The 15,933-nt window shown below is 53.8% G+C and overlaps 1 protein-coding gene across 1 annotated transcript; it reads right to left on the bottom strand.

The window, feature by feature from the left end:
* Positions 1-2,829: 2,829 nt before the first annotated feature.
* LOC136468925 (uncharacterized) lies at positions 2,830-3,902 on the bottom strand. The gene is made up of 2 exons (XM_066467322.1): positions 3,397-3,902; positions 2,830-3,256 (listed from the first exon to the last, which is right to left on the bottom strand). The coding sequence occupies exons 1-2, from the start codon at positions 3,900-3,902 to the stop codon at positions 2,830-2,832; spliced, it is 933 nt and encodes a 310-aa protein (XP_066323419.1).
* Between the last annotated feature and the right edge of the window lie 12,031 nt (positions 3,903-15,933).

Genomic DNA, 15,933 nt, shown 5'->3' with positions numbered 1-15,933 from the left:
CCACATCTGTGTGCCCTGGTCGGCCGTAGGACACCCAAGGACCAACGACCAAGTAGAGCGTGCCAACGGCATGATCCTACAAGGCCTCAAGCCAAGAATTCACAATCGGTTGAAAAAGTTTGGCAAGAAATGGCTCGCCGAACTCCCGTGGGTCATCTGGAGCCTGAGGAACACTCCAAGCCGAGCCACGAGGTTCACGCCTTTCTTCCTGGTCTATGGGGCCGAGGCCATCCTCCCCACCGACTTGGAATATGGTTCCCCGAGGCTACAAGCCTATAATGAACAAAGTAACCGCACCACCCGAGAGGACGCCCTTGATCAGCTGGAGGAAGCCCGAGACGTCACGCTACTACACTCGGCCAAATACCAGCAGAGCCTATGGCACTATCAGGCCCGACGCGTCCGAGGCCGAGACTTGAAGGTAGGTGACCTGGTGTTGAGGCTAGCACAGAGCAACAAGGGCCGCCATAAGCTGACCCCGCCATGGGAAGGACCGTACATCATCGCCCAAGTACTGAAGCCCGGGACCAACAAGCTGGCCAACGAGAAGGGCAAAGTCTTCACCAATGCTTGGAACATAGAACAGCTACGTCGCTTTTATCCCTAAATTTCCAAGCCTTGTATATGTTGTTTCTCAAAATACAATTAAAAAGCGTTCTTTAGTTGGTCTAATTTTTCGAGAAACCCCCCGAGTCCATCGTAGGTCTCGGTAACTCGATAACACGGCAAGGGAGACTCAGCTCTGCCTCGGTAGAACCAAGCCTCCCTCAGGGGCTAAATGGGGGACTCCCCCTAGGTCCCACACACCATTCTTTAGTTGTTTTTTGCAAAAATTCCTACGCCAAGACTCTAGCAGGCTCTGACGAATCAGTTGTAAAAACTCCTCGGACCAAGGTCTATTTTCTAGGCAAGAGGCCGGTAGAGTCGTGAGACGGCCCACGCCTCTGGGCTACGGCACTCCCTCACTACCTCTCGCCCAAGGGATGGCTTAGGCCCCAAGGGGGTGTTTTGCAAATGAAATCTGATCAGGAGCAACAGAGGGCAGAGGCTCGGAAACATAAGAAAAACAACTAAGAAACACAAATACTTCAGAAATAAAGGCCTCGATGACCACAAGCGTTATGATTCAAAAATAACTCCTACTCTATTTTTACATAAGCCCCTAGGGCCCAGATCAAGGCTTAGAGCCTTCAACATCGGCGGGTGGTAGGGGAGGAACCACCTCCTCTTCAAAGAGCATCGCCAGCGCCGTGCCAGGGCCTTCCGCTGCCTCCATCAGCTTTGTGACCACCGTGTTAGCCTCCTCCTCATCATCAGGCAGGACATACCCATCACTGATGGCCGGGAGGTCGATGCCAACATAGTGAGAAGAGATGACGGCCAGCGCGCGCTTGACACCTGTGTGCAGCGCCCCTTGGAGTCGCTCGTGCATCTGGTTGCTCAGCGCGATCAAACGGCTCCCTAGGGAGCTGCCTGACTGAACCCCTTCAACCTCCAAGGCCTCGTAGGCAGAAAGGGCAGCACATTTCAGCGCCTCGTGCTCCCCGATTTCGGTCTCGAGCACTGTCTGCACCGCGCTGGAAGCCTCGGTGGCCCGAGTGATCTCCGCCTCTGACTCTGCACCATGGAAAATGGAATGAGGTCGAGCGAGGGAGAAAACAACCTAAGTTAGGGGTGGAAACCCATGAAACTCACCCTTGGCCTTCTGCTCCCAGCGTCGGGTCTCGACCTGATAGGCCTCGGTCTTCTCCTTTTAGAGTAGGGCCTCGGCCCGGGAAGCCTCGGCCTCCTCCTTCAAGCGCTGGGCCTCAACCCGAGAAGCCTCGGCTGCCCTAGAAGCTTCACTCCCTAGCTCTGCGTCACACAAGGGAGTTAGGGAGCGAACACAAGGAAAAGAAAACAAAATGAGGGGACTAGAACTCACCCTCAACCGTCCCCCTCCAAATTATAGCCTCGGTCCGCGAGGCCTCAGCGACAGTAAGGGCCTCGTCCAAGGCACCTTTAGTCAACTAGTGCGCCCTCTGTTCTGCCCCCAGCTACCCTGCGTGAGCCGCGACCGAGGCCGTAGCTTTAACGGCTCGGCCCCTGAAGGCATCCCAGTCGCTGACCGCGCGGGTGAGCTCCTCCTCCAACTCCTTAACCCACGCCGCTAATGGGGCAAGTTGCATCTAGGCCGTGGCCGCCTCGACCTTCATGTCGGCACAAAGAAGGCGGAGGTCCTCTACCTCCGTGCTCCGCGCCGACAGGAGCTTGTTGGCGCTGGCAAGAAGACCCTTCTGCCACTGAAGCTGGTCCTAGACGCCCCTCTCCTACCGGAGAAAGACCAACTTCCCAAGGGACCAGGTCTCGAGCTCCTGAGGAAGCAGAACAGGGGTCATTGATTGCAACAAAACCAGAATAGGACCACGTCACGCGGGAAAGGAAAACGCAAACCTGGGCGACTCCGGGCAGTTCGTCGGCCACCATGGATAGGGCCATCCGTAGCGACCGCTCCGCCAGCTGGCGGTATTGCTCAAAGGTGCCCCAGCGCCTGCCCTCGGCTACGTCCTCGAGGGAGAACAGAGGCTCCCCCTCAGGGTCGTCCCGGCTCCGCCACAGTGCCCACGGGTGATCCCACCCGCGAGGCTTGGGTCGCACCTGCATGAGGGCTGAGTTTCCTTCATCCAAGAGCGGCGCCGATTGCTCCACGGCATCGGTCTCCTTAGTGTCGACCACCTCCCGCGCCCGGGAAGTATCGTCGGAGGAGATCGGATAGACCTCCGCCTCTCGGGTGCTCTCTCGCAACAACGGCGGGCCCTGAACCAAGGGCGCCACCGAGGCCTCCGCCGCCTACATCTCCGCCTCCTGGACAGACGGCCTCACCGCCATCACGACGGCCTTGGTGACCTCGGGGGCTCCAGCCTCTGCAATGACGGCCTCGACGGTCTCGGGGGCTTCGGCCTCCGCCATCGTGGCCTCGGCAGACGCAGAGACACCGACCGCGGCCACTGCGGTCTCGGCGGTCGTGGGCGCCGTGGCCTCCATTGCCTCAGCCTCGGAGACCCCGGGGGCCTCGGCAATCAAGGGCACGTCGGCCCCATCCGACTCATGAGCCTCACCCCCATGAGGCGGAAGCGCTCCCTCCCTCGTCTGTGTAGGGGCCGCCTCGGCAACCCCTCCCTGGGTGGCTGGCCCCTTTGGGTCGACCCTCGCTGACGCCGCGCCGTGTTGGATAGCGGCTTGTGCCTCCGCCACCCAGTGGGCGGAGGAGTCGGGGCTCGCCTTAAGCGCCTTAAGGGGCGCCAAGGGGAGCTCGTCCGCAGGCTGCTTCCGACTAAGGAAAAATAACCTACAGGGTCAGCGCGAGACCAAAAAAGTGAATGGAAGGCACTATGACCCTGCCAAAAATACACTTACCTTGATTGGGGCGGCAGCCGCTTCGCCATGGCAAACCTCGTCTGCAACGGCGGAGGTGGCGGCAGAGGCGTCGCCTCCATATCCATCGGCGCCGGTCGGTCCTCAATGGACCCCGGTGCCTCTTCGGTCCTCTGCAGGGGCGGTGGCGTCGCCTCCACCACCGCTTGTTCCACCACGGCCACCGAGCCCAGCGGGCTGATGGCACGTTTGCCCAACACCCGCGTCTCGGGCGTGTTGGCCTCGGCCCCGGAGCCGGCAACCGCCAACCCCGGGTCCACTTCTCCTCCTCCTCCCGGGAGTGCCGGGCTGCTTGCCAATGCCCCGGGCACCACCTCCACTATGTTAGGAAGGTGGTCCAGGGGACCTCGCCCCACCTCACCCCTGTCATCCCCATCCGAGGCCTCCATCGACAGCGACGTCGATGGGGATTCCTCCAGCGAGAGACCCTCCTTCCTTTGTTGACGGCGGCACTTATCTAGCTCCTCGTGCACGAGGAGTTGCTTCATGCACTTCGCCGCCTTGGCGTCCTTCCATTTTTTCTATGCGTCGGCATGCGCGTGGTTGATCGCCCGCCGTCTCGCGTCCTTAGGAACAGGCAGAGGAGAGGAGCGCACGTCCCTCATCCCCTGTAGGAACGATAGACGCGCATAAGGAAACAAGGGGTAAGGGGAGATTGAGGAGGCTCGGAGGCTACAGTGGCATGCGACTTACCAGCGAAAGGAACCCCCGTGATGGCCGCATCGTGATAGGGGTCAAGTTGCCGCCCCTCAGCTTTGCCTCTACCGTCTCCCCCACCCGATGAAGAATTTCCTCATCGGAAAGGGCAGAGGAGGACATCCGGGTGCCCTCAATGGGCTCACCCGGCTTCATCTCAAACAGCCGCCGGCGCCGAGCCATCAGCGGCAACACCCTCCGATGGTGGAAGGTGGCCATGACCATAGCCACGGTGAGACCATGGCCCCGCAGCCTCGCCAATCCGTCCAGAAGCGACTACAGCTTGGGCTGGTCGTCCTTCGGGACACCGTACTTCCATCTCTCCGGGCAACTCTCCACAATCTGCCTAGTGTAAGGGGGAAGTCCTCCGTCATCGTTGTGGAGGTAGAACCAACTCGTGTACCACCGGCAATTGGAGGACACGAGTTGGGCTGGGATATAGAGGTGCAGGCGGTCCTGATGCACTTGGAGAGTGCAGCCGCTGGCCCTCGTCACCTTCCTCTTACCCGACGTGCCCGTCAACTTGGTAGTATGCCCTACCCAGAATAGGTGGAGCCACAACTCCCAATGGGGAGCAATCCCCAAATACCCCTCGCAGACGGCAACAAAGATAGCCACCTGGGCGATGGAGTTGGGATTGAAGTTGTGGAGCTCCACGCCATAGTAGTGCGGGAGCACCCGCATGAACCGGTCTACCGGGATGCCGAGGCCATGCTCGTGGAAGGAGACGAAGCTCACAACGTAGCCGTCATGAGGCCTCGGCTCTAGCTCGCTGTACGGAGCAATCCACTCTAGCCTGGTGGGGTCTGTCACCAGGCGAAGGAGTCCACCGTCGACCAGCGACTGAAGCATCTCCTTGGTGACGTCCAACGGGTCCCAGGGGTCTGCCTCGACAACGACGATGTCGCCGGCCATGGGTGCGATGGAGGAATTGGGTGCGGTGGTGAGTTTTTTCTCTCTCTCCCACGCTCTCGCTTTTTTCTCGCTTTCTCCCTAGGCTCGCTCTTCTCTCCTCTTCTTCCCGGCACCCACTGCTCTAGCGATGGCTTGACGGAGGCGGTGCTAATGCAGGCAAGGTAAGACGAGGAGGGGCGAGACTCTTTGGGTATTTATGCAGGGAGGAGGCAAAACGAACGGGCGACGAAATCGGGGAGATTTTGCCCCTGATCCGGCGCAGTTAACCACGAGCCGATTTCATCGGCCCACGCGCCCACGTCTCCCGCATTAAATGCGAGGACAGTTACGTCCCATCCACCATGTCACACTCGGCCACTACGGCAGCAGGCATCGTTTTGTCTCCCCATGAAACTGCCTCAAAAGGCGCGCCACCCGTTGCCGAGCCAATGGGGAAGATATTCCCCACGGCCTATTCCTTTCGTATGAAGGAACTAGGCTCTGAGCCTATTACGATCCAGGGGTTCGAAGGCTGGGCCCTAAAGGGTTTCGACAGCCGCCCCAGGATAACAGAGTCAGGGACGACCGTGGGCGAGCCTATACGGGGCCGAGGCCCAAGCAAGCGAAATGCTTGGGACGCCCAAAGTCGTGTCCGAGACCGGAGGAAAGTCTTCGAATGGGATCCCACCGTAGGGAGGCACCGAGCCACTGAGGCCCAGCGAACGGCCTCAGCACCCACTAGAGAAATCCTCTGGTACTCTTGGAGTGTGTCTCTGGACCGCTAGCCGTCCCCTAGCGAATAGGGTACGGGCCTCCACTCGGACTACCCGATAACAGCTCACCGGAAGTGCCGCCACTCGTGCCCATCGAGGGTAGCGAGGCACATTCCACCCCTCCTTCCAAGCGAAAAGGAAGCATGAGGGTCACACAAAAAGTCAGGGGAACCCCCGATGGCCTTCTCATTCTATGTAGAGGCTAGGGGGCTCTTCCTGCAACCTTGCCGAGACCCAGCGACCCTGGCTCATACTCAAAGGGGCTCGGCAAAACAAACCCTCATTCCGAGCGAAAAGGAAGCATGAGGGTCGTACAAAAAGATAGGGGAGCTCCTGACGGCCCTCTCACCCTGTGCAAAGGCTAGGGGGCTCTTCCTACAAATACACCGAGACCCCACAACCCAGGCTCGTGCCCAAAAGGGGCCTCGGCAAACAAACCCTCACGCGTGAGGGGCATATAAAAAGCCAGGGGAACTCCCGACGGCCCTCTCACTCCACACAGAGGCTAGGGGCTCTTCCTACAACCTTGCCGAGACTAGAATGGGCTCGGTAAACAAACCCTCCGTCTGAATGAAAAGGATATGTGAGGGTCGGATGAAAAAGTCAGGGGACCCCCGACCGCCCTCTTGCTCCAAGCGGAGGCTCAGGGGCTCTTCTTGCACCCAAGACCAAGACAAACGGTCCCAGCCCATGCTAGAGGTTTAATTACAAAACACGATAAAGGGCACCGAGCCCATTACGGTCTAGGGGTTCGAAGGCTGGGCCTCCAAGAGGTTTCGACAGCCGCCCTAGGGCAACAGAGTCAGGGACGACTTCGGGGCAAGCATACGAATGGCCCAGGCCCAAGCGAACAGTCGCTCGGGGCGTCCTAAGTCGTGTCCGAGACCGGTAGGGAAGTATCCGAATGGGATCCCATCGTAGGGAGGCACCGAGCCACCGAGGCCTAGCGAACAGCCTCGGCACCCACTAGAGAAACCCTCTGGTACTCTTGGAGTGCGTCTCTAGACCGCTAGCCGTCCCTTAGCGAATGGGGTATGGGCCTCCACTCGAACTCACCCGATAACAGCTCACCGGAAGTGTCCACGCTCGTGCCCATCGAGGGTAGCCTGGCACATTCCACCCCTCCTTCCGAGCGAAAGGAAGCGTGAGGGTCATACCCAAAGTCAGGGGGACCCCTGACGAACCTCTCGCTCTATGCGGAGGCTAGAGGGCTCTTCCTGCAGCCTCGCCGAGACCCCCACAACCCGAACTTGCGCTTAATGGGCTCGGCAAATGTGATAAAAAAGCTACTCGCTTAAACACGAAAGTGAAAAAAGCCCCTAGAGGAGTAACTCCACTCCTCCAGGGCCTCGGGGGCTACACCCGGTGGGTGCGCTCGCGCGCACCCACCAGAACCTCAAGAAACAAAACCCAACTCCTATGGGGGCGGGTATAAACCAAGCCTCGACAAACCCTCCGGGAGAGTGCACGCACTCCCCCGGAGGCTCGGGGGCTACTATTGGGTACCTTAGAACGGGGTACCCCGAGCGAACAATCAAAGGGGTCACTTAAGTCCCGTCAAAAAACAAAGCTGGAAGGTAAGCCATGGGCCCCTCACCCGCCACGTTCGAGCCCACCAGGCCCTCCGCCTCGCCTCGAGCCTCGCGTAGGAGGTCCCGGCGTCCTGACGCAATCTCCGCCTCACGCGAGGCTCTCCACGGAAGGCCTCGGCAGGGAACACGATCTCCGCTTCGCGCGAGGCTCTCCACGGAAGGCCTCGGCAGGGGGTGCCTTCTCCGTATCGCGCGAGGCTTCTCACGAAAGGCGTCAGCAAGGAGTCTGATCTCCGTCTCGCGCGAGGCTCCGCTCTCCGTCTCGCGCGAGGCCTCATTCCCCGTATCGCACGAGACCAGCTTATCCATAGTCCGTCGCCCCCGCCTCGGCCGGTCTTCTCGACAGCACGTCATGTCTCATTAATACTTCAACCACTCCCGCAATCTCAGCCGGACGATGGCTCGACGCCACAGAATGGCCGACGGGACCTGAGGTCGCATCAACGCCATACCGGCTGGGACAGGGCACGGCGGGGATTACCGGCCACTGTGTTCTGACGCTGTGCCCACGATCAGCGCCCACACTGCACTGTGCTCTGCAATCCCCGCCTCGAAAACAACGCGACATGGACAACTTGGCCCGGGTTATCACCGCCTCCAAGCCGGCGCACCAGGTCAGCCGCCCACTCGGGGCCTCGACACTGTGCACCAAGGTCTCGGCTATCTCGGGGTTTGTGCCCGCCGAGACCCCCCACTGTGGTGCAGCCTCGGCACCGACCAAGCCTCGGCCTTGCGCATAGTCCTTCCACAGCGGCTTGCACGTCCACCGCTGCACCCACTCCAGGGCAGTCCCAGGGCTCTCATGATGCACAGGATCGGATGGGACTGGCACGCCGCCCCAGTGCTCCAAGGACGGACCACTCCGACGACCACACCGCCACAGGAACGGGCCACAGGGCTCGGACATGCCGCCCCTGTTGGCACGACGCCGCATAGTTGAACACATGTACTGTCCTTGTCATCCCTTCAACTATAAAAGGAGAGGACTTGGGCCACTTAGAAAGGGGAGGAACACATTGTGACCCATGCACACATCACAGCCGCCTGAGAGCAACGTCTCAGACGGCCCACACGACACCTTGCTGAGACCTGGGACTAACTCCCTCTCTCTCCTAGCTTGTAACCCCCTACTACGAGCACTTCGGTGCAAGGAATACAAGATCGATCTCTCAGACTGGACGTAGGGCATTGATTGCCTGAACCAGTATAAACCTTGTGTCTATTTGCATCACCATCCGGAATCGGGAGCATGCAGTTCAAATTCACTAGATGGTTGAGGACCCCCGGTCCGAAACACCGACAGTTCCAATTTAGGATAGGACGGAAAACATAATTTTTGACCTATATTCTGAAAGATTCCAACAAAAACTGGAAGAGTAAGTCGTTTCGCTCTGGGAATTTGCTGCCGTCCTTGGATCCCCACTCTGAAGAAGCTCAAAGGGTTAATCCCTATTAGGAGCAAGAAAATATGAATGCAGCAGAATATGAAGCCATCCGTTCCCATATTGCCCAAATTGCCGTATTACGACGGAAGGGCTTTACTGGAGAAGGCGTTGCAGCCAGCTGGATAAGACACTGGATTCAGCCGCTACAACAAAGGATCAACTATGGGTTCGAGTACTGTGGAGCAGAGGACCCAGCCTGAGTGATGAAGGAGCATATGTCTAATACCGAGGTGCTAGACCAGCTTCAGCACATGTTTGCTCAGTTGGGCGAAATTTGAAAACTTGGCTACGGTAGCACTTTCGTTTTTATTTGGCAATTAGTATTCATGGACTAATTAGGTTAAAAAAGTTCGTCTCGCGATTTTCAACCAAACTGTGCAATTAGTTTTTTTCGTCTACATTTAATGCTCCATACACATATCACAAGATTCGATACGATGACTATTCTAATACTTTTTGAAAAACCTTTTTTGAACTAAACCAGGCCTCAGTTAAAAGTGCTGCCCCCCCGCACAGGATGAGTACGACACCAGCCACCCGCCACCAGAAGTAAGTTGTATTATGATCAGTTGAATAGCCTCGTGTACATGGACCTCCCTTCATTACCACCACCACCTCCAACTGGGGGCTCAGGCCCTAGTGCTCATAGCGGCGTCATGCCATCATCGGCTAGGGGGAGAGGAGTCAGATGACTCCAAGGCCACCCTGATAGACTACCGGCTATGCTAGAGGCAGGCCAGCGAAGGCGGAAGGAAGCGGGCACGGAGTCCGAGCATTGACTTGGAGGACACCACGCCTCTTCAGAGAAGGCCGTGAGTAGCGCGTGCAAACAGCGGGAAAGTGCTGCTCAACAGCAATGTAAGAGTCCTTTTAATTGTCAGAGTGTCCAGAAGAGTAGCCGTTCCTTTGCTTAGGTGGTGTTTGGTAGCCTAATTTTAGTCGACGTTCTTTCGAATATTTGACATAAGCATAGAGTATTAAATATATTAGATTAATTTGGACCAGGCCCATTATTTATTCTAATTAATCAAATAAACTTCAAAAGCCCACAATTATTGTTAAGTGGAAAAGTGATTAATACCATATGAGAAATTCACTAAAAAGGTTATCAACTTAAATAGTGAGTCTTAGGACTCTCACATAGACAAGTTGAGAGGGAGAACTGGGAGGCCACACGCGCGCGCCGCCGCCGCCGAGCTGCGCCGCCCGCGCGCGACGCGACGCGACGGGCCGTGGGCCGTGGCCTAGCTTGGTTTGGCCTGGTTTTGTCGCTTGGCCCAATCAAAACCCTAGCCGCCGCAGCCAACTCCCAACGCCCAACCACCCTGTCCAGGTTCATTCCCCCGACAGGGCCTAACGGACAGATGGGGAATTGCGCGGCTATAATAAGGGGAGGGCGCCCCTGTTCCAGGTGTGCGAGACCCGACTCTTCCTCTTCCTTCTCTCCGCAACATCTGAGCGCTGAGCTGTTCGTCTGCATCTCCGATCGGAGTTCCCTGCGCGCACAGGGAGCTTCGGTAGCAGGCCTCTGGAACTTCCCCCGTCAAGCGTACCTGCACGGGTAGACGAGGAATCAAGTTTTTGGGGAGCGCCGGCTTCTCGGTGCGACTGCTGCCCCGTCTACAGTTTCCTGTTCGGGGGCTTCTGCTTCCTGACGGGAGAGTCTCGTTCTACTGCTCCGACGCCGCACCTGCAGGAGCTTCCCGTGCCACTGCTCCGACACCGCACCTGCAGGAGCTTCCCGTGCCACTGCTCCGACGCCGCACCTGCAGGAGCTTCCCGTGCCACTGCTCCGACACCGCACCTGCAGGAGTCTCCCGGCGCGACCTCCTCTGCAACATGGTGGACACGAGGAGGACTGGTGGCCGCACCAACACCAACGACGGAGAAGATGGTGGCTCACTGTCCGCGGATACCGGCAGTCCCACCCTAGGGTATAAATCTAATCTCACTGTGCGCTATTGTTCATATGCTATTCTGTTAGCGTTTTTAGCGCACTTGGTTGCTGCACTGTTAAATACTATCTGTAGTAGTGGTGCTGTTACAGTATGGTTAGTGGTACTGTTACTATTGTTTAAGTCGTATTTATGGATTAATATAAGTCGTAAATTGACCAAATGTTCAACAATCCAAAAACTTGATAGGTCATTTTCGGCTGCTAGTTTTGCTGCGTCACTAAAACCACCACCATTGAAAGATGATGGATCCAACTATAAAGTGTGGCGTGTCCGCTCCAAGCTGTGGTTCACTAGTATGCGTTGTGAGCACGTGATCAAGAGAAAGCGCATTGAACCTCCTTTCTCTCACGAGGAGGAGATTAAGTTCAATGAGGTAGATAACTTATTCAAGGGGGGTCTCATCAGCATATTAGCTGAAACCATGGTGCAAGTGTACATGGATATGGACACTGGCAAGGACATGTGGGATGCACTTGAGGCCAAGTTTGGTGTTGCCGATGCTAGCACTGAATTGTACATCATGGAGAAGTTCTATGACTACAATATGGTCGATGACCGATCTGTAGTAGAGTAGGCTCATGAGATACAGATGCTGGCAAAGGAACTCTAGAACAATGAGTGTGAGTTGCCTGACAAGTTTGTGGCCGGCGGTATCATCGCTAAGCTGCCACCTACTTGGTCGAGCTTTACCACTACTCTAAAGCACAGGAGGCAAGTGTTCAGTGTGACTGATCTCATTGCTACTCTTGGTGTGGAGGAGAATGCTAGGGCAAAGGACACTCATGGCAAGAAAGTGCATGAGGAAAGTTCTAGTGCCAATCTAGTGCAAAAGAAGAACTTTCATGCCGCACAGAGGAAGAAGAAAAACAGGCCTGCAATCAAGCCTAAAGCTGCAACTTTTAAGAAGAAGGGCAAGAAAAAAGAAAAGGGTCTTTGCTTTATCTGCGGTGCATCTGACCATTGGGCAAAAGAGTGCCCTGACCGCAAGGACAAGCAGAAGAAGTCTGCAAACATGGTTGTTAGCGAATCTGGAGGATCTGGGTACGGTAATCACCTACCTACAGTTTTTTTAGTTTGTCTCTCGCCTGAGTGGTGGGTTGACACGGGTGCTAACATTCATGTTTGTTCTGATGTTTCTTTGTTTTCTTCTTATCAGGAACAAAGAGGTTGCTCCTTGCTGATGGGAAACGGTACGCATGCTGCTGTACTTGGTGTTGGTACGATCAATCTGAAGTTTACTTCGGGAAAGATCGTGTAGCTAAAAAACGTGCAGCATGTCCCCTCCATCAAGAAGAATCTCGTTAGTGGATCTCTATTATGTAGAGATGGCTTTAGACTTGTATTTGAGTCCAATAAATGTGTTGTATCCAAGTATGGAACCTTTGTTGGAAAAGGCTATGAAAGCGGAGGCTTGTTCCGCTTCTCTTTGATGGATTCTTGTGATAAAATTGTGAACCATGTGAGAAATGATAATGAGTCTAATGTTTGGCATTCCTGACTCTGTCACATCAATGTTGGTTGTATGACGCGCTTAGCTAGTTTAAAATTAATCCCTAAAATTGATCTGGTCAAAGGGTCTAAGTGCCATGCTTGTGTTCAAGCGAAGCAACCTCGCAAGCCTCACAAGGCTGTGAAAGAGGCGAGAAATTTGGCACCGCTAGATCTCATTCATTCTGATCTGTGCGAGATGAATGGTGTATTGACCAAAGGAGGAAAGAAATATTTCATGACTCTTATTGATGATAGCACTAGATTTTGCTATGTGTACTTGCTAAAAACAAAGGATGAAGCAATGCATTATTTTAAAATCTATAAAGCCAAAGTAGAGAACCAATTGGAAAGAAAAATCAAACGGTTGAGGTCTGACCGTGGGGGAGAATACTTTTCACATGAGTTTGATTCATTCTGCGAGGAACATGGAATTATTCATGAGAGGACGCCTCCATACTCCCCCCAATCCAATGGGATTGCCGAACGAAAGAATCGCACTCTAACTGATTTGGTTAACGCCATGTTAGACACTACGGGACTTTCCAACGAATGGTGGGGTGAGGCTATATTGACGGCATGTCATGTCCTGAATAGAGTTCCTACAAAGAATAAAGAAGTAACACCATTCGAGGAATGGGAAAAGAAAAGGTTGACTCTCTCATACCTACGCACTTGGGGATGCTTGGCCAAGGTGAATGTGCCAATCGTCAAAAAGCACAAACTTGGACCAAAAACTGTAGATTGTGTGTTCCTCGGTTACGCTTTACACAGCGTCGGCTATAGATTCCTAGTTGTAAGCTCTGGAGTACCTGACATGCATGTTGGTGCAGTGATTGAGTCCAGAGATGCTACATTCTTTGAGAATGAATTTCCTATGAGAGGAAATAAACCTAGCACATCTAGTCAAAAACCTGTTGATTCCCCCGTGGCGCCAACAGAACATCTTGAACAAACATGTGTTGAGAATCCAGAGGAGGATAATAGTGAAGCTACTCGAAAGAGTAAGAGACAGAGGACTATAAAGTCTTTTGGTGATGATTTCACTATATACCTCGTGGATGACACTCCAAGCACCATTGCTGAGGCATTTTCCTCTCCCGACGCTGACTACTAGAAGGAAGCAGTGCGAAGTGAGATGGATTCAATTATGACCAATGGAACTTGGGAGATTGTTGATCGTCCTTACGGGTGCAAGCCTGTAGGATGTAAATGGGTGTTCAAGAAAAAGCTTAGGCCTGATGGTACGATTGAAAAGTACAAGGCAAGGCTTGTGGCTAAGGGTTATACCCAGAAAGAAGGCGAGGACTTCTTTGATACTTATTCACCTGTGGCCCGATTGACCACAATTCGAGTACTGCTTGCCCTGGCTGCGTCTCATGGTCTTTTCGTTCACCAGATGGATGTTAAGACGGCTTTCCTAAATGGGGAGCTAGATGGGGAGATCTATATGGATCAGCCTGATGGCTTCGTAGTAGAAGGTCAAGAAGGAAAGGTGTGTAAATTATTGAAGTCTTTGTATGGCCTAAAACAAGCACCTAAGCAATGGCATGAAAAGTTTGATAAAACTATGACATCTGCTGGTTTTGTTGCGAATGAAGCCGACAAATGTGTGTACTACCGCTATGGTGGGGGAGAAGGAGTAATCCTGTGCTTGTATGTGGATGACATACTAATCTTTGGGACAAGCCTCAATGTGATTGAGGAAGTCAAGGACTTTCTGTCAAAGAGCTTTGACATGAAGGATTTGGGAGTGGCTGATGTGATACTAAACATCAAACTTCTAAGGGGAGAAAATGGTGGGGTAACACTTGTACAAACTCACTATGTGGAAAAGGTACTGAGTCGCTTTGGTTATAGTGACTGCAAGCCCGTGTCCACTCCCTATGATCCAAGCGTGATCCTGAGAAAGAACCGAAGAATAATGAGGGATCAGTTGAGATACTCCCAAATCATCGGCTCGCTAATGTACTTGGCTAGTGCAACGAGGCCTGACATCTCATTTGCTGTGAGCAAATTAAGCCGATTTGTTTCAAATCCGGGAGATGATCACTAGCGTGCTCTTGAAAGAATATTGCGCTATCTAAAGGGAATGTTGAGCTTTGGCATTCACTATATGGGGTACCTGAAGGTACTCGAGGGCTATTGTGATGCAAATTGGATATCTGATGCTGATGAGTTAAAAGCCACAAGTGGATATACATTCACACTTGGAGGTGGCGCTGTTTCCTAGAAGTCTTGCAAGCAGACCATCTTAACAAGGTCAACAATAGAAGCAGAACTTGCAGCACTTGATACCGCTACTGTTGAGGCTGAATGGCTCCGTGAGCTCCTTATGGATTTGCCGGTGGTTGAAAAACCTGTGCCCGCAATTTCTATGAACTGTGATAACCAAATAGTAATTATCAAGATAAATAGTTCAAAGGACAACATGAAGACCACTATGCATGTAAAGCGGCGGTTAAAATCTGTCAGAAAATTGAGAAACTCTGGAGTAATAGCATTGGACTATGTCCATACGTCTAAAAATCTAGCAGATCAATTTACTAAGGGACTATCACGTAATGTGATAGATAGTGCATCGAGTGAGATGGGACTGAGACCCACATGAAGTTCTATCGTGGTGGCAACCTGTCCTATGTGATCGGAGAACCCGTGAATTAGGATGGTGAAACAAGCTATGGGTAGACTGAGGGAAGAGACCCTTTTTAATAAAGGTCAATCTCTTGAGTAATGCACTTCTCTTCCTATCTGTATGGCAGGTTGGTAAATACCTCAATGTGATCCGAGTGGCTTAATGAGAAGCAAAGATGTCGGCCTACAGGGCATCTTAAAGGAACACACCAATGTGAGTTCGATTGCTAGTCGCAATCTATGAGATTTGGGTGATCTCTAGATACTCATGAATAGGCCAGGAGTATGACTTATATGCTCCAACCAGAGGGGATGCTATAGGCAGCCTAGTATCAGTAAAGGAATCGAGTGAGCCTTACTTTGCACAAAACTGTCAATTCAGGGCATAGTCTATTGGTCAGTTGTAAATGAGTGTAAACTCCTTTTCTAGATGGATGTTCAACTTAACAGTCTCCATCGAAACACTTGTATATCAAACAAGCTCAGATATGAAGACATTAACTATGGACTTCTGAAGTTTGGTGGGGATTGTTAGATTAATTTGGGCTAGGCCCATTATTTATTCTAATTAATCAAATAAACTTCAAAGGCCCACAATTATTGTTAAGTGGAAAAGTGATTAGTACCATATGGGAAATTCACTAAAAAGGTTATCAACTTAAATAGTGAGTCTTAGGACTCTCATATAGACAAGTTGAGAGGGAGAACCGGGAGGCCACACGCGCGTGCCGCCGCCGCCGAGCCGAGCCGCGTTGCTCGCCCGCCCGCGCGCGCGCGCGACGCGCCGCGCCGCGCTGGGCCGGGCCGTGGCCGTGGCCGTGGGCCGTGGGCCGTGGCCTAGCCTGGTTTGGCCTAGTTTTATCGCTTGGCCCAACCAAAACCCTAGCCACCACAGCCAACTCCCAACGCCCAACCACCCTGTCCAGGTTCATTCCCCCGACAGGGCCTAACGGACAGATGGGGAATTGCGCGGCTATAATGAGGGGAGGGCGCCCCTGTTCTAGGTGTGCAAGACCCGACTCTTCCTCTTCCTTCTCTC

Source organism: Miscanthus floridulus, chromosome 8 (assembly GCF_019320115.1).
Source record: "Miscanthus floridulus cultivar M001 chromosome 8, ASM1932011v1, whole genome shotgun sequence".
NCBI classification, from domain to species: Eukaryota; Viridiplantae; Streptophyta; class Magnoliopsida; order Poales; family Poaceae; genus Miscanthus; species Miscanthus floridulus.
The sequence above is the reverse complement of the archived record's forward strand: the minus strand, read 5'-3'. Positions and strand labels throughout refer to the sequence as shown.

Bases quoted from the DNA above. Each gene is read 5' to 3' on its own strand.
- LOC136468925 (XM_066467322.1), bottom strand. From the start codon at position 3,902: ATGAAGCAACTCCTCGTGCACGAGGAGCTAGATAAGTGCCGCCGTCAA. The intron at 3,257-3,396 runs GTAAGTGTATTT...GCTTAAGGCGAG, and splicing joins CGGCTGCCGCCCCAATCAAG to CCCCGACTCCTCCGCCCACT.